At 40.9% G+C, this 18,301-nt stretch overlaps 1 protein-coding gene across 3 annotated transcripts in view; it reads right to left on the minus strand.

Moving 5' to 3' along the window:
- Positions 1 to 18,301, minus strand: part of COL9A1 (collagen type IX alpha 1 chain) — a 200,263-nt gene that overhangs the window by 129,516 nt on the left and 52,446 nt on the right. For 2 of the 3 annotated variants that reach the window (XM_061623087.1, XM_061623088.1), the window contains exon 1: positions 7,563 to 7,675. In XM_061623087.1, coding sequence (XP_061479071.1) covers positions 7,563 to 7,645 — 83 coding nt within the window. In that variant the 5' untranslated portion in view covers positions 7,646 to 7,675. Of the gene's footprint in view, positions 1 to 7,562; positions 7,696 to 8,031; positions 8,110 to 9,838; positions 9,913 to 18,301 lie in introns of those variants that run through there. The other variant, XM_061623089.1, reaches the window with a different exon arrangement.

The raw sequence follows: 18,301 nt of genomic DNA on the forward strand, positions 1-18,301 counted from the left end.
TAAATCCCACTAAACCCAATAAGCATGCAATGATCAAACCTGTCCTCCCCTCCTCCTACATTCTATCCCCTCCCTCTTGCTCATTCCCTCTCCTCCCCTCCCCCCTCCCCTCCCCCCCTCCCCCTCAGTCAGTTTTACCTCTCCTATGCATGATTGCACAGGAGTAAATCCCACTGAAGTCAGTAAGTATGCAAATGATCAAACCTGCCCTCTCCTCCCTCTCCCCTTCCAATTCCCTCCTTCCCACTCCCCTCCTTCTGCTCCCCTTTTCCCCCTTCCTCCTTCCCTCTACTCTCCCCTCCCCCTCCCTCTCCCCCATGGTCAGTTTTACCTATCCTAGCCATGACTATATGGGAGTAAATAAATCCCACTGAACTCAATAAGCATGCAAATGATAAGACCTGCCTTTCCCCTCCTTCCCCTCTCCTCTCCCTTTCTCCTCCCCTCCCCTCTTCCTTTTTCCTCCTCTTGTGCCCACGCCAGACCTCCCTCCCCATGATCAGTTTTACCTATCCTAAGCATGATTGCATGGGAGTGAATCCCGCTGAACTCAATAAACATGGTTCAAACCTGCCCTCCTCCTCCCCCTCTTGCCTGCTCTCATACCCGTCCTCCCCTCCCCATCCAGTGTGGTCAGTTTCACCTATCCTAAGCATGATTGCAGGGGAGTAAATCCCATTGAACTCAATAAGCATGCAAATGATCAATCCATTCTCAGCAAACTGGCACAGGATCCCATTTCTTAACTCCCGGATTAAAAAGCAAAGAAATTCACTAATAGGCAACAAACTTGCAGTTTAAGAACATACATATAGCCAACAGATATTTCTATCAAACTTTTAAAAGCATGGAAATTGAGCAGCTATAGTGAATGTACCGGGGAGCAAGAGACCTGACCTCCTCTCTGAGGTACAGATTTGTAAAATGGAAACACAATTTGGGTTAGTCTTTCACAGTCCAATCCACTTCCTGTATAGCTTGGAAGAATTTGGTAACATGTGCCTCTGAGCATATGATGAGTGCTGGCAACACTTGCAATCAGCCAAAATAACAGAAACAAGACGTGCTCTGCTGATCTTGTTTTAGCAGGGAGGAAGCAACAATATTAAAACAGTTGATATAGTTCAGATAGTCACTTTAAATATGTTTGATTTACTTTGCAGTTTTCGTGAACGTTCCTATAGTAAATCATTCTCTTTTCCTTTTGTTTCTGTGAATATGTGAAATAGAGCAACACTTTGCAACACTAAAAAAAAATCTCCAAAAACAATTGTGGAATAATGGCACTGACTGTTCTGCAGAATAGTTTCCAATGGACTTGAGGAGTGTCTCAGTTTGCACAAGATAAAACAGTGGGAGGTGAAATGTATTCTAGCAAAATTCTAGGTGTGCTCTATGTTTTTAATTGACCATGCCCACCTTTCCTTAAGTGGAGTGGTTTAAGCATAGCAGACTGAAAACATGCTTCTTGGGTAGGCCAAGTTTCTTTTTTCCAACAGCTAAAGTCATTGCTTAAGTAGCAACACATTGTAATCACTCTGATTTTACATTAAGCTGCAGTTTCAGATTCAACTGTTAATGCACCCAAAATAGAAATAGAATATAACCTCCAGTTTGAAACACAAAAGGCTGTCTTCACCATCATGTGACACTGACCAATCAAAAGGCTTTGAAATTAATAAAATTTGATACAGTTTTCTAGGATGAATAATGAGAGAAATATAATTTTCTAGGTTAGATTCTCTGTAGAAACAGAAGTAATACAGAAAAGAAATAAGAAGAACACCAACAAACATACAAAAATGTAATTCTCCATCTTTGGAGAGGGAAGGTGTTGCCACCACTCACTATGTGCTCCAAGGCACATGTTACCAAATTCTTCCAAGCTACTCAGGAAGTGGATTGGACTGTGAAAGACCAACCCAAATGGTGTTTGCATTTTTATAAATGTGAAGGGCAGTACAATATCTCAGAGAGGAGTTCAGGTCTCCTGCTCCCCTGGTGCATTCACTATAGCTGCCCCATTTCTCTGCTTCTTTATTTATTTATTTATTGCACTTGTATACCACCCCATAGCCAAAGCTCTCTGGGTGGTTTACAGCAATCAAAAATGTTAAAACAAATATACAATTTAAACACATATTTTAAAAACAATTTAAAACACAATCTTAAAATTTAAAACACTATAAAAACAATTTAAAACACATGCTAAAATGCCTGGGAGAAGAGGAAAGTCTTGACCTGGCATTGAAAAGATAACAATGTTGGTGCCAGGCGCACCTCATCGGGGAGATCATTCCATAATTTGGGGACCACCACTGAGAACGCCCTCTCCCTTGTTGCCAGACTCCCAGCATCCCAGGAGTAGGCATCCGGAGGAGGGCCTTTGATCTTGACCGTAGTGTACAGGTGGGTTCGTATTGGGAAAGACGTTCCATCAGGTATTGTGGTCCCAAGCCTTGTAAGGCTTTATAGGTCAAAACCAGCACCTTGAATCAAGCTCGGAAACATACAGGCAGCCAATGCAAGCGGGCCAGAATTGGTTTTATATGTTCGGACCATCTGGTCCCTGTTACCAATCTGGCCGCTGCATTTTGCACAAGCTGCAGCTTCTGAACCGTCTTCAAAGGCAGCCCCACATAGAGGGCATTGCAGTAATCTAATTTGGAGGTTACCAGAGCATGGACAACTGAAGCCAGGTTATCCCTGTCCAGATAGGGACGTAGTTGGGCCACCAACCAAAGTTGGTAGAAGGCACTCCGTGCCACCAAGGCTGACTGAGCCTCAAGTGACAGAGATGGTCCCCAAGCTACGAACCTGCTCCTTCAGGGGGAGTGCAACCCCATCCAGGACAGGTTGAACATCCACCATCTGGTCAGAAGAACCACCCACTAGCAGCATCTCAGTCTTCTGGATTGAGCCTGTTAATTAGCCCTCATCCAGTCCATTGTTGCAGTCAGGCACCGGTTTAACACATTGACAGCCTCACCTGAAGAAGATGAAAAGGAGAAATAGAGCTGCGTGTCATCAGCATACTGATGGCAACGCACTCCAAAGCTCCGGATGACTGCACCCAACGGTTTCATGCAGATGTTGAACAGTATGGGGGACAGAACTGACCCCTGTGGAACCCCATACTGGAGAGTCCAGGGTGCTGAGTAATGTTCCCCAAGCACCACCTTCTGGAGGCGACCTGCCAAGTAGGAGTGGAACCACCGCAATGCAGTACCTCCCACTCCCAACTCAGCTAGTCTCCCCAGAAGGATACCATTGTCGATGGTATCGAAAGCCACTGAGAGATCAAGGAGAATCAACAGAGTCACACTCCCCCTGTCTCTCTCCAAACAAAGGTCATCATACAGAGCAACCAAGGCTGTTTCCGTGCCAAAACCAGGCCTGAAACCCGAATGAAAGGACGTTTTTCAAGTTTGAAAGAAATATCTGTTGGTTATAGGTACATTCTTAAACTGGAAGGTTTTTTCTCTATTAGTGAATCTGATCTTGATCCTGCTCATCATGTGTCGAGCCCCAGGTGACCCGGGGGGGCTGAATCAGGAGGTGGAGGAGCCCCAGGGCCCCTTCCCAGTGCAGAGTGACTCTGGGGGGATCTGTCTGAGGGCGCACCCCCAGCTCTGCAGATGGGAGAGATGTCAGATGTGAAGGATGCTCCTGAAGATCTGGGAGGAGGAGACATGACCAACCGCTCTCTGCTTCCCACAGGAAATTCGCCCGCTCATGTGGAGACCCCTCCCTTGCCAAGCACTCCAGGAGAGCCGTTGGAGGAAGACCTCGCGTGTGCGCCAACTCCACCCCACCAGGATTCCTTCTCTGGCCCTTCAAACGCTTCCCTGCCAGAATCGTCTCCTCCTCCTTCAATGGAGCTGGCACCTGAGGAGTCTAGACTGTCCGATGAGCAGACATGTACGCACCCTCTGTCACCTTGTGCGCGCCGCCAAGAAAAGAGGCTTGGCCAGAGGGAGGTTCTGCGCAGGAGTCAGAGATTATGGGTGAAAACCTTTCCTACTTAAGCCAGTGCCCCTCTGATGAGGGTGCTGAGTCAGCTCTCCTTACATGCTGCAGAGTAAGCCTGAGTAGTTTAGTTGGGGATTACAGTGAGTTAGTTAGCGAAATCTATGAGACGCCTTGCCTTCAATGTTACTCTAATAAAACAGGAATTAATTCCAGTCTCGCCTCCATTTCATGATTCTCACTCTGGGCAGGACATCATGCCAGTGGAATGCACACAAGGACCTTGCTATCTGTGACATGGCTGGATGTCAACAGGGCAGCTTGACACATTGAAATCGTTGTGTGAAGAGGCCCTTAGTTTCATCACTGGAGAAATCACACTTGATTTCAGTGATCAATAAAACAAAATCCATGTTATATGTTCTAGTTCTTTCTGAAAACTAAATCAGTGATAAAGGATTCAATTTGCGTTATTTATTGAGAAGAAAATTTGCTGAAACAAAACTGATAATCCCATGGTTTTTATTCTTAAATTAGTTTCCAAGGTTTCCTTGGAGATATGCAAATTGGAACCACTGAATAATATAATTGAATTTTCCTTCATCCCATAAAGGAACCTGGCCAAAGAATGCAGAATTTGCATGATGGATCTTTTTTTTTTTTAATTTAGCTGATGCTGCAATTGCAGACACTTTTTTTGTTTCCTAGTATATTTCTAATATATGTCAAACATATATGAGGAGAAATATAATTAATTTATCATGGTGATACTTGACAAGAGCATGGACTACTTTTATTAACAGTACAAGGTCCCCATTCAACACTTTTGGCCTACTTTTGTATTTTCTTTCATTCCTCTCTTTCCCAATATCACTCCTAGGAAAAAACCTGATGTGCTCAATTCCTAGAAAGGTAATAATACCAGTTGTGGTACTGACTGAAGAGCATGAGAAGCAGATAGATCTGTCCAGGTATGTAGTCTTAGGCCCCTTCTGCACTATACATTTAAAGCAGTATCATACCATTATATACAGTCATGGCTTCCCTCAAAAAATTCTGGGAACTGTAGTTTGTTAAGGGTGCTAACAGTTGTTAGGAGATTCCTATTGTCCTCACAAAGCTACAACTCCCAAAGTTCCCTTGGAAGAGGGATTGATTGAGAATCAGGGCCTTAAAATCTAGAGCCAATAATTCCTCAGCAATTTTCCACAGTCAGGAAATATGTATTCTTGAACAAAAATAAATTATTAATTGCTTGTAATATTGTCACAAGAGCACAAAGAGACACCCCTCCCATCGGAACAAGCGGGGGCATCCCTATAACTGTTAATTATTGTTGTGACTGGGATGTGTGAGCACAACTATTCTTCTCTTAGATAATTCTGAGTTTGAAATATGTTTTTCCCTGTAACTGGATTAGTTATCCAGAAGGAGCTTTCCCTTGCTATTCTGTTTGCTCTTTCTAAATATACATGAAATCAGGAATATAATCCCTGCAATGTAAGATATGGGCAGAAGATAATAATAATTCATAGTATCCCTTCATGTTTGACAGTAATTTTTTCACATAAGTCTTGGCGAAGGGTTTTATACAAATACTTTATCTCCATGCAATGCAATTTCAAATACATTACAGTTCTTATATCTCTACACCATAAGGTTTTTTATATAAACTTCAAAAGGAATAGAAGCCAATAAAATAGATGCCACTGGCAGATAGACAGAAGCCAAGTATGTCACTGGTAGGCACAGCTTCTGAAAGAAATCAATTTCTGACCAAACACTTGTAAACAGGCTAGCATCTCATCTGACATGACACAAAGCCCTGACACCTATTTTTCTCTTTGGTATCCTTGACCTTAGACTTTAGTTCATGCTCTCCACTACCCATAATTTCAGCTACCCCCTGCAACTCCTGTAATGTTAAGTGAGGGAAATTCAGATTATTGCATTAATTGTAGTACAAACTTTAAAAAAAAAAAACTAACAACACTGAAGAACCATAATTCCTGTCTATAGCAAGCGAAGGGTAAGATAGTTGTGGTGGGTTGCATATATTGGAATGAGATGCAAAATCAATCTGCATCCAGTATGTAAATCGATAATAGAAGAATAATTTGAGCACTCTTTCAGCACCAGCTTTAGTGAACAGCACCGCTGTGACTTCTTACAGCCACCAGGTGGCATGAGGCTCAATCATTGCTGTAAACTGCTACATTCTAAAGAAAAGACAGCAAGTCCTTTCAACCATTTCCAGACAAATTAAGGGAAAGCTAACACATTTCATGCATAATAGCTGGCTGCTGTTGTGCCACAGACTAATATTAAAAATAACTGCATGCTTCATATATGAATAAACGATAGTGCAGGGCGGTGAGGTATAACGGCTTTATTAGCAGAATTCTGGAATGGTTGTATTGCTCACAATCAGGTTAGGCAAGTTGCATAGAATATGCTCCAGTCTCATCTAAGGTGGCCTCGGCAATTCACTCATGAATTAAACACCCACTTTGAATTTGTGCACACAGAATTGCCTATAAACATAATCTGTGCTGTGCCTCACTAAGCCACCATACCACATTCTCTCCCCAGCTCACACAATATTCTAATTGTGACAGAAATGTTATAAGAGTCTAACATGTTTAATATTGCATAGTGGGAATATATTCTCCCTGAGTATGCCCTTTTAACTGTAATATACAATTTCTCTTTAAATGGACTTTTTTTTTTAATGGAAAAGTAAACACAAAAGTAGCCAATTGAAAGTTTGTTAATATCAAGCCTCCAGAATTGAAGGCTATGCAAAACAGCTTTGGGTCTTTTGTAAAGTTAAGAATACTATCAATATCCACTGGCCAGTTCATACAATTGTTTGTAAGCATTTTGAAGCAGTTACCAACCTGTGCAACATCAGTGGTGGAGTGAATTTAAATGCATAAATGAAAATGCATATTCAGTGTTTGTGTGGGTCATTTTCTTTTAACATTTTAATAATGGAAGAGAAGTTGCAGGGCAATGTTTGCTTAGGCAACTGTAGGATATATGTGCAAACAAGCATTAAGATATTGCATATTTGTCTTACGTGAGCATAAAGGCTGGTTCACACATCTAGGTACTTTACCTAATATCTCATCACTCAGAAAATTAGTGCACAGTTACTTGCAGCTACATGTGTGAAGTTACTCCACTAGAAAGTATTATGCTAGAGATAACGTGGTGATATGATGACTCTGTCTGACTTGTGATGGCTATTTCATGCATGCAAGTTGGCATCTGATGTAGTAGTCTTTGAATAATGAATATGCATATGTGAACTCACCCCCAGTACTATCCTGAAATAATGGAGAGGGTCAATTGGGAAAGACACAGTATGTGGAGCATCTGAACACACTCTTAACTCTGTATTCAGATGCTATTTGTATACATCATATGAAAAACAGCTGGGTGGCTTCACCCAGAAGCAAGGCAAGGAATTCTTGGGTGGGAGGGCACGGTTTAACTCTTCCAAGATGGTTGCCCAGCTAAGTAAGTAGACAGTTGTGCATTTAAACATAGATCTAAAAAGAAATAATGAAAGCAACAACATAGATTACCTTGTTGGAATCTTGAAGTCTACATTTGTGCCTAATTTGTAAGCCACTTGTAAAGCTGTTGAGCCCACCACACGTTGGATCATGCCTCTGGAAGCAGCTTTATCAAGTTGGAACTGTGAAATCAGGTCATATCCTAAAGGAAAATATATGCACATTTGAAATTCTTTACATGATCACGTAGCTGGATAACATAGCCCAGGTTTTTTCCTTTGGCCTCTCTTTTGATATGAGATCTGCTGCTGTTTTAAATAAAATTAAAATGATAGCTTGGCTTTTTTGTAGTTTGTTTTTAATAATGCTGGAAATCATGATTGACAGGTGGATAATATGCTTGTGTGTACTGTATATCATATATAGCAGCTTTCTTTTCTTTCAGCCACATGAAATTTCTACAAGCAAGCAAGGAGGCAGTCTTCAAAAAGATGATATGAAACAGTTTACTTGAAAGTAGTAGCTTGAGTGTACTTGCCTGGTAGGTCATCTTGGCCAATCCTGGTTGGTGGGCAGAGGTCAGTCTTTGTATTGGAATTGAATGTAACTGGAAACCCTGCAAGGAACCCCAGACACAGGTTTCTCTGTCCATTATTTATTTTATCAACGAATAAGTCTGACCTTCTTCTGACAATTCCCAAGGAAGGTCACAATTAAAAAGAGCAATCAACATCCATTGCATACAGTTTATACCATTATGCTATTGGATAGTCTCTGACCTTGAGCCATTTCCTCAGAAGTTAACTCCACAGAAATTAACTATACTTACTTCCTACTTTATTTTATTTGGGCTAGGGTGTAAACATCTCCAGAACAGAAACTGATCAAAGTCACAGTAGAAAGAAGGGGCCAAACTCTGGGGCAGATTACATTAAATTTATAAAATAGAAAACAGTAGAAGACATTCATTCTCTTCCCTGCCATTTCTGAAGAGCAGCTGCTTTCTCTAACTTAGACTTGTAATATAAAGAGTTCTACAGTGTAGAGCTAGTTGTGGTTTGGCCAGCCTTTAAAAAAGTTCTAGCTTCTTAGTTAGCAAAATTAACACCTATGCTTAATTCAAAACAAACAAGCACCGAGTCTGCCCCAGCAAAACCAGCAGTTGGGAATCCAAGTTCTTGGCTTCCTGCCCTTCTTCCTGGATATTTCAGATGTTTCCACTCCTTGCTCTCCAATGTTTAATCACACAACAAGCCCTTTAAGGTGAGGGCAAGCGTTGGGAGGGAATTTTTTTAAAAAAGCCTCTTGCAGGAACAAATAGCCATTTCACCTCTGTGAGCACACATCCTCAACTCATTCATATGTACTACCCTAACCTCTCCCTAAAGAGTCAAAAAGGAAAGTTAAACATTGGTTTAAGTTAGCTTTAGGTATTCTACGTATGCAACTTTTCAAACCAAGATGGAAAATGTCACTGGAGACTGGAAGAAAGACTTACACAGATTGAAATGAGACCCTTTCCAGCCTTCAGAGAGTGTCTAGTCTATTTCAAGAATGGACACTTAAATTTAGATTTCCATTTTCTAAGCCTAAATAATGGAATATACTAAATCGGTTGCTTCTTCTATCCCAGAAGCTGAGCTTGCCATGCTTCTAGGAATTATATTGTTCTGTCACAAAATAGTCTATATTTACTGTCCAATATAACTTATTAACAGACAGTTGATGATATTTTAGTCCCTGGGAACAAAATTTACAAAAAGGGAATATTTGGTGGCAACTTATAATAAAATTTGTTAATCTTTAAGGAGTCGTGAGACCCTTTATTATTAATAGGCTTAAGTCCTCCTGTTTGACTGAGGTTTAAATCTTTTATAGAACGAACAGTATAGCAACATTCTTCCTTTCAGGCTATACAGAACTCTTCCTCAAATGGTTCTGTATAAGACAATCCAATTAATATCCAAAAAATATTGATCCAATAAAATGCACCAAAATACTGATTTCACTTCTTTTCTTTAGGTAGCATTTTTTTTAAATGTCAAATTTAAGATGTAGGTTTAAATGCAAAACATTAACAGGTGCTGTTTTTCCAAAATTCTAGTTGCCTTTTCATACCCTCATTCATCATGCACACATAATAATTGAACCCCACCACTAAATTATACATACAGTAATCCTATACAAAGATATCTACTCAAAAATAAGTCCTATTGAGATCAGTGGAGTTTACTCCTTGGTAAATGGGTGTAGGATTGCATGAGTAGGCTCTTACATACAGCTAAGTATAGTGAAACAGTTTTCACTGCCAAAATTTGTATTGTGGTAATAAAATAGCCCCTTACTTGTCTGCTGTTGAATAGTAGCTGATGGCAGAAACCCCAGAAAATAGCACAAATAACAGAAAAGTTGGTACCGCCTGTAAGGAAAGAAAGACAGCTTAAACATGAGCACACACCTACTAATAATGTCATCTACTTTCATCTCATAGTCATGCATATTAAATGCATAAAAGCACTAAATCTTCGCTAGCACAGATGGCAAGCAAAGCTCCATTATTTCGAGTTTGTATTCTTATTTTTTTCCCCGGTGTAACAAAATGTTGCTTGAGTATTGCCTCAGATGTCTGTTCTTACATATATACATGGCATAAGAAAAGGGAACAAAGCAGAGGATGGCAAAGTCTATTTTAAATGTAATTAATTGATCCTTCTCCTCTTTTAGTGACCACTCTAATTTCAAAATGCACTCAATGGCTTACCGGTTCTGCTTCATTTTTCCACCAGGTCTTGGTGTTCAGGCAGCTAAGTAACTGACTTTTTTGTCTTTTGGTCCCATCAAAAAGAAAGGTGAAAGTGTACCAGAGTCACTGCTTTCTATTCTCTTGCAGGGCATCGGTGGGCAATGAAACTCCAGCTGTAGGGGCTGTTTTAATATCTGGATGAGAAGTGGAGGTGGGCACTAATCAGGCTTACGTGTTCTACAGGGGGATGTCGGGGAGGAACTAAGCTGGGATATAAAAAGAGGAAAAGAGGAGGAGGAGCAGCTGGGGGGGGGAGATATAAGCAGAAACTCCTAAGTTAAACAATGTTACCCAGTGAGCAAGTTCGATGGCAGGAAGGGAGGAGGGTCTGATGGGAGAGAAACATGTGGTTAAACCCTGGAGGTGACCCAGCAAGATTATGTATATTTTGGCAATTCTATTAATCAGGGTAAATTCAAATGCTGGGGGTGGGGGAGGAACTTTTCATTTCTCACTGACTTCCTAATGAGGCAGTCTGTCAGCTCAGAGTCCTGCGGCAGAGGAATTCTGCTGAAACAGAAGCAGGCCATTTATGTAGGGTTCACTGCTTAAGTGTGGATCTTGCCAAAGAATACAGATTACCTAGTTACATTTTCTGCCCCAGCAGGTTAATCAGACTCTTTCCAGTTGCTTCAGTTTAGATATATTTTAAGAACACCAAACCACCCATGAAGATTTGCCTACATGGATGGATAGAGGGTGAGAAACCCTAAACATGTGCTCACTATGCTCTGATGGAGAAAGAATGAGAGCAAAGACCTAGATGACTTGGATCTGGAAGTGGCAAATCAGGGATTGGGGTTGAGAGATTAGCAGCTTGCCTGAAGCTTCCCTGTGAGTTCATGGTTGAGATATATGGACATAATGAGGTTGCTTTATTCTGAGTCAGATGATTGATCTAACTAGCCTAGAACTGTCTACTCTGACTGTCAGAGGCTCTATGGATTTGAGGCAGAGAGATCTTTCTTAGCCCTACTGAGGGCTACACTAACTGCTGCATTAAATGTATCTTTGCATTTAATATGCATTTTAAAAAATGCAAATAGGAGCAGCTGGGGGTGGTGGCTGATAGTTATCAGGATCACAACAAGAGGAAAGAAGCATGGGGTAAAGAAACCAGGGGTAGGGAACCTGCCACCCTTCAGATGTTGCTAGATCACAATCTCCATCATCTTTAATCATTGACTATGTTAGCTGGACCAATGGGAGTTGGTCCCCATCAACATCAGGAGGGCTGCAGGTTCCCAACCCCTGTCTTAACCCTATCCTTCCCTGCTGTGGTAAAATTTGTTCCTCCAAAGTATTTGGCATTTGCATTAGGAACAAAGCTCCAATAAGCTCCCACGACAAACGAACCGTAGTTTGGTCCTGAGATTCTGACTGGAGAGGCCAACAACTGGATCTGAGACCTTCTGCAAGCAAAGTATGTGCTCCACCACTAAGCTATAGTCCTTTCCTAACAAGATCTGAACCAGGCCTTGCCGACATTATAGTTCAAGCTATTATCCAGTACACTAATACAAGTACTCACACAAAATAATTTAATAGAGAAAGTGCACAGAGAGCAGCAACTATTAAAATGCACTGACAGGAGTGGTGTTAAGAAGTGCCCAGAGTGGATGCTCCAATGGATGGTCACATCTGTTCTGAGAGTCTTCTTGTGAAAAAGCTGAGGTATGGATAGCGCAGCCAGAGGACAGTCCTGTTTCAAGGCATCCTCTGTGTGAAAGAGCTGCTCCACCCAAATCTTGTTTAAAGAACTATAAGAGGAGAGAGCAGGGACTTTGAAGTTACCCTTCAAAAGTTAGCACCTGGACAGTAGACTAAGCAGGCCCACAGGTTACCTGGTCACAATCTTCCCCACTCTGGTGAGCTGTGACCTACTTAAATTACAGAATCATTCTTATATTTATATCTATACATATAAATCAGCATGGTTAGATTTTATGGAAATTTGTGTCTCCTTTTCTCTCTCTTTTTGGTGTTGCATTTCCTCTTTTTGTGATATGTTACTGGCCACCCTAGGTGTGAATGAAATGGGATCTACCTGTGGTGGTTAAGATGTTGGACTACAACCTGGGAGACCAGGGTTCAAATCCCCACATACCCATGAAGCTCACTGGGTGACGTTGGGCCAGTCACTGCCTCTCAGCCTCATGAAAACCTTATTCATCGGGTCGCCACAAGTTGGAATCGACTTGAAGGCAGTACATTTACATTTTTTTTATCACTCAGTACAATCAATACTGTTGTCCTGTAGCATCTGCGACATGACCTACAGAGCTTCAGATTATTTCATGAGATGATACACATCCACACAAGAAAACTGTCTCCCTGATAAAGACACAAGAAAGTCTATTATTGGCTTTCCCAGCAAGTAAAGTGTGTGTGTGTGTATGTGTGTAACATTGCTCTAAATCATAGCAGAAAGCTTTCAGTAAAAACATCAAGAGATTATATGCTGGCCCAAACCAAAGAGCTTTAGAATGGCCTCACTGTGAGAAACCCCAAAGTACAACACAGAGACGGGCTTCTCTGTTAACATCCATACAGAATACTATAAAATGTTATTGGAGCAAACTATTTCATGACTCGCATGTTCTATTTGAAAGGAGACATTAAGTGGTGTAACTTAGACAGAGAGTGTTGGGAGAAACATGGTGTAAATCAGGGCATATCCCTCCAGATGTTGTTGGACTCTGCCTCTATCAGTCCCAGCCAGCATGCCCAATGATCTGGGACGATGAAAGTTATATTCCATTTCCAACAATACCTGGAGGGCACCACATGGGCTCCCTCTAGTGTAAATTTACTGTTATTAATTAGAGTAGTGTGAAAGCCTGAGAAAAGGAAACCAGAGTTCTCTTTTGGAGCCAGGCTCACAACGCACTTTTTAAAAAAAAGATCAGTTGTCCTGCTCATATAGTGGGGCTTCGGGCACATTATTGGTATTGGATGAACAGAACTGCTGTTAACTGTACCTTCTCTGATACTACACTACAAGGGGACTACTCCTGTTTTGGCTACTTTGCATGGACGTTTTTGTAAGGCCTTCCATCATGGGTGAGAACAACTGCACTCAGTCTCCCAACACAAGCCAATATAACAATTATTCCAGAGGAAGCCAGCAAGGCCTTCATGGTAGTTCCACTGCCCTCAGAAGCCCAGTGGGCCAGGCCAGGATATTCTCTGTGGCAGTGCTAAGGTTGTGGAACTTACTCCTACAGAGGAGTGCCTACTCCAATATAAAGCTTTCAGCAAAAGCTGAAGATGTACCTCTTTACCCTGGCCTTTGACTTCTGAGATGCATATTTTTTTTTAGAATTCACCTTTTTTAATGTTTGTGATTGTAAGTTGTATTAAATTGTTTTAAGGACATGTTTTAAATTTTTGTAACCCACCCTGGAACCTCAGGGTGAATTATTTTATTAAATAATAATAGTAATAACAATAATAAGAATGAGGAGGAGGAGTCATTACAGGAAGAATTCTCTGACATTCCAGCCATGAGATTTCAGATTTACTGTACCACATCTAGCGTGATGTTGCTGCCAAACATAGACCTTATTGTTGCTATTGTAGCATCTAAAGAGAAAGCTACTGGAGTGGAAACATAACAGGAACAGGCTTGGAGGTGTCAGTATATATAAACTAAATTGTCATGCCTAGTTGAGTAGTCATGTGGACAATAAATTGTCAGCCTTATAATCAAATCATTATGGTTACCTCAATATAAATTGCATCTGCCAAAGATGCATGAGTAAATGTGCATCAGACAGGCCCAATCCCACTTCCTGAAAAACCAGGGAAACTCCTCAGGGTTACTATTAGGTCTACAATGTGTCATATAGTTCATGCTTCCTCTCTAAGTCAACTGCCCTGCACTCTCTTGTGTTGGGTCTATGTCATTCCCAGGTAACCGCTCACATGTTTTCCTCAGACTCCTTTAGTTTCAATGGTGAAACTGCACTTAAGCTGTTCTATAATTTTTAGCTAGAGGTAGCTAGAAAGGAAAGTTGGCTATGGCTCTCATGCAAGTATAGCTAGTGGGGACGCAGATTGTGATGGTGAACAATACATTGATCCCTCATGAAGGGTGCAGAAAAACCAGATGGGTGGCAGTAGAGCCTCAAAGATGCCTTCTGTATTCCCAAAGCGTCTATCAGTCCAGTGCAATAAATGCTTGCAGGAATGGAAGATCCTGTGCACACATGGTGTTCCCCCACCCACAAGGACTTTCCTATGAATTTTAGCGCAGTGACAGCTTCTTGGTTGGTGTCAATTCTAGGCTGTAAACACACTAGTCACCGGATAAAAGTGTTTCCATTAGCCACATCCAGAGGGGGAACGGGTTGATCTGCCGATCAAATGTGAAATCTCTTAGAAGCGAATTTAAAAAAAACGCAGTCAAGCGGCTTCCACCAGATTTTAAAGGGAAAAGGGGCGAGGTTTGACTGGAGTCATATGCTTCAGGTTTCAGAAGAAAGAGGCAGAGACACACTGGAACCAGCAGAATCGTGTGTGTGTTTCTACCCCTAGTTTCCTTTCATAGCAGATGAGAAAGTACATTATCAGTGTCTATTATAGGTGTGGGCAACTGGCAGCTTGTGGACTGAATATAGTTTTGTCAGGGCTGCCATCTGACTTTCCAGTTGCTTCCCATCTCTCACCCCCAACCCTGTAGACTTGGAACAGCTCAGAAGAAGGAAAATATGGTGCAAAAGGACAAAGGGGAATTCTCTCCCAATTGCATTCTGGAGGTGTTATGAGTGAGACACTGTTGTCCAAACTACACACATTCATTTTGTTGTTGTTCAGTTTCATTATGGCCTATGCAGGTTTTTTTTTTTAAATCTGCAGAATCTGTGTGACTAGAAACCAATAGAGGGGTAGAACAAAAATGTCTGTACTTTGGGCAACAGTGATTTTGTCAAACATTCCCAGACTAATTAGTATACAGCTCTAGTCTGTCCCTTTTTGGTTTCCCTTTGAAACAAAGGGGGGGACAGGTGGGAAGAGAGACTGAGAAGGTGACATGCCAGGCAGAAGAGACAATATAATAAACACTTCCTGTTATTTTTAAAGAATTGTTGAGGTTGCATGGAGAAATATTCAGAACATAATCAAAGTTATATTATGACTCCTGTAAGAATATAAGGTTCAGCTAAAGCCTGAAATGCTTTTCATGGCTATATAATGCCACCGAAATTAATGGGAATTTTGTTATTTCAGAATTGCTGCAATTTCGTTCTTGTTTATGCTACCTGGCGATATGTTCCCATGCAAGCTGTCTCTTCCTTCATTTCTTTCTCTTCTTGTTCTCTCTTTCTCTGCCTCCCCCCCCATATTTCACATGTAGCTGTGTGAAATAAACCTGTGACAAGATGTTGTGATCTCTGTCTGTTTTCCAACACAGGACATTCCTTTTGATGTCACTACATGCAGTGAAGTAATTAAGTTTTGAGTAACAGAGATATTAATTGGGAACTGGATATATTTCCTTCTCTGACTGGTGCATTAAATTGCTTGAATAAGGTTGTTCTCTTTTGTCTTGTCTCAATATGCCCTTCCCAGCCCAACCTACAAACTACTTTTAAACCCGAGAGAACTTATTCATTTGTATAACCTTACAATAAAAATAAAATAAAAAATTAGAACAGTGAGATCTTTAAAACAAACACAATTTAAAATATATCACCAAAACCACCATTAATTATCCTTGATCACCATATATGTTACTGCAAAAAAAAAAAAAGGCCTTAAAGTGCCTTGAAAAGATGTTCAGACTAAAGCTATGGTGAACCTAGGAAGAACACAGTTCACAAACTAAAAAAACCAAAAAGACTTTTCTGCATATCACTGTTCTCATCCATAACATGGCCCACATGCTTAAAATTCCAACTTGAAATGCATTCCAATTCAAAACTGAGCTGGTTAAAAAAAAAATCAATTTTGAAGAATGTCTGATGGATTATTTAAAATAATTATTTTTAGCTTGGCCCTATTCGAAATTGAGTTTCTGTTGTACTCCTGCTGGGGCTGTCACCAGCAGAAGCATGACATGGCCTAGAGAACCCTAAGCCACCAACCCCTGCTTTGTGCCTTTTCTGGTGCTGCCTCCTTTCTCCAGATTTAATTGGGCTGGGGGAAGTAGCAGGAAAGGTTTGACACAACCACGGACCCCAGGCTTAATATCTGGATGCTGTCAGAGCATGTGGCACAGAATCTACGCATATATATATATGGAATTTTGTTCTACCCCATTATATCATCACAACAAGCTTGTGATGTAGGTTAGGCTGACAGAGTGACTAGCCCAAGGTCACCTAGAAGAGCTTCGTGGCTGAGGGATGTATCCAATATTAGTTCAACTAACAGAACGAAAAGGAGACCCATTGAAATTAATGGACATGACTAGCTTAGGTGCAAGCTGTCTTCAGCCCTCCACACAGCACATTACAGAAGTTAAGCTAAAAAGTAAAGGGATAATACACAACCATGACAAGTTCTTGGTGTTCTAAGAAGGAGCACAACCAGTGTTATCCTGTGGGACACAGACTCCACCTGAAAATCCAGGAGGAGACCCAGGACCAGGAACACCCACAAGCTCTAATCCTACTATTTTAGGAGGAGGAATGCGACCAATCCAGAACCGGCATTTCCACTATTCATCTTGTTCAAGGACCACCCACAATGAGCAACTCCATCTTGTCTGCATTGTTTCAGTTTATCCACTCCCGTTACCAAACTAACAATTCAAAAGCAAAACTGCCACACCTGCTTCAGAAAAGATGAAGTAGAGATGGTAAAAAGAAAATGAGCACTCGGATGACAATTTATTCCACACCTCTGGACAACGTCTGCCAGCAGTTTCATACAGATGTTAAAAATAAAGTAGTTAAAAAGCATGGAAGAAAGAATAGACATGTGGCACCCCACAAGAGATATATCTGTTATGTAATTACAGTTTTGATGGTTGTTTTGTGTTGTCGCTGGTTGCTCCCTTAAAATTTGTATAATCCCATTGGACAATTGCCAAAAATGGAAATTTATGTATGGTATCATTTTAGCAATGCTGTGTAAGAAAATACTTATGCAGATGTGCATCCCACAGCCCAAAAATTGCATAAATACTATAGATACTGGAGAAAATACAATGGTAGGGAACTTCCTTGTTCAAAAATCCTAAATGTTATACTTTTCATGTTGTTGTTGTTGTTATGTGCCTTCAAGTTGATTACGACTTATGGCGACCCTATGAATGAGCGACCTCCAGTAGCATCTGTCATGAACCACCCTGTTCAGATCTTGTAAGTTCAGGTCTGTGGCTTCCTTTATGGAGTCAATCCATCTGTTGTTTGGTCTTCCTCTTTTTCTACTCCTTTTTGTTTTTCCAAGCATTATGGTCTTTTCTAGTGAATCATGTCTTTTCATGATGTGTCCAAAATATGATAACCTTTGTTTCATCATTTTAGCTTTTAGTGATAGTTCTCGTTTAATTTGTTCTAACACCCAATTATTTGTCTTTTTTGCAGTGCATGGTATGCATAAAGCTCTTCTCCAACACATTTCAAATGAGTTTATTTTAACCTTATCTGCTTTTTTCACTGTCAACTTTTATATCCATACATAGAGATCGGGAAAACCATGGTCTGAATAATCCTGACTTTAGTGTTCAGTGATACATCCTTGCATTTGAGGACCTTTTCTAGTTCTCTCATAGCCGCCCTCCCCAGTCCTAGCCTTCTTCTGATTTCTTGACTATTGTCTCCATTTTGGTTAATGACTGTGCCAAGGCATTGATAATCCTTGACAAGTTCAATGTCCTTGTTGTCAACTTTAAAGCTACATAAATCTTCTGTTGTCATTACTTTAATCTTCTTGACATTGAGCTGTAGTCCTGCTTTTGTGCTTTCCTCTTTAACTTTCATCAGCATTTGTTTCTGTCAGGCCCAGGATGTGACTCAGGAACCAGACCAACGGCTGTAGTTAATTCGTGTTTTAT

This window comes from Rhineura floridana, chromosome 4 (assembly GCF_030035675.1).
Source record: "Rhineura floridana isolate rRhiFlo1 chromosome 4, rRhiFlo1.hap2, whole genome shotgun sequence".
Taxonomy (NCBI): domain Eukaryota; kingdom Metazoa; phylum Chordata; class Lepidosauria; order Squamata; family Rhineuridae; genus Rhineura; species Rhineura floridana.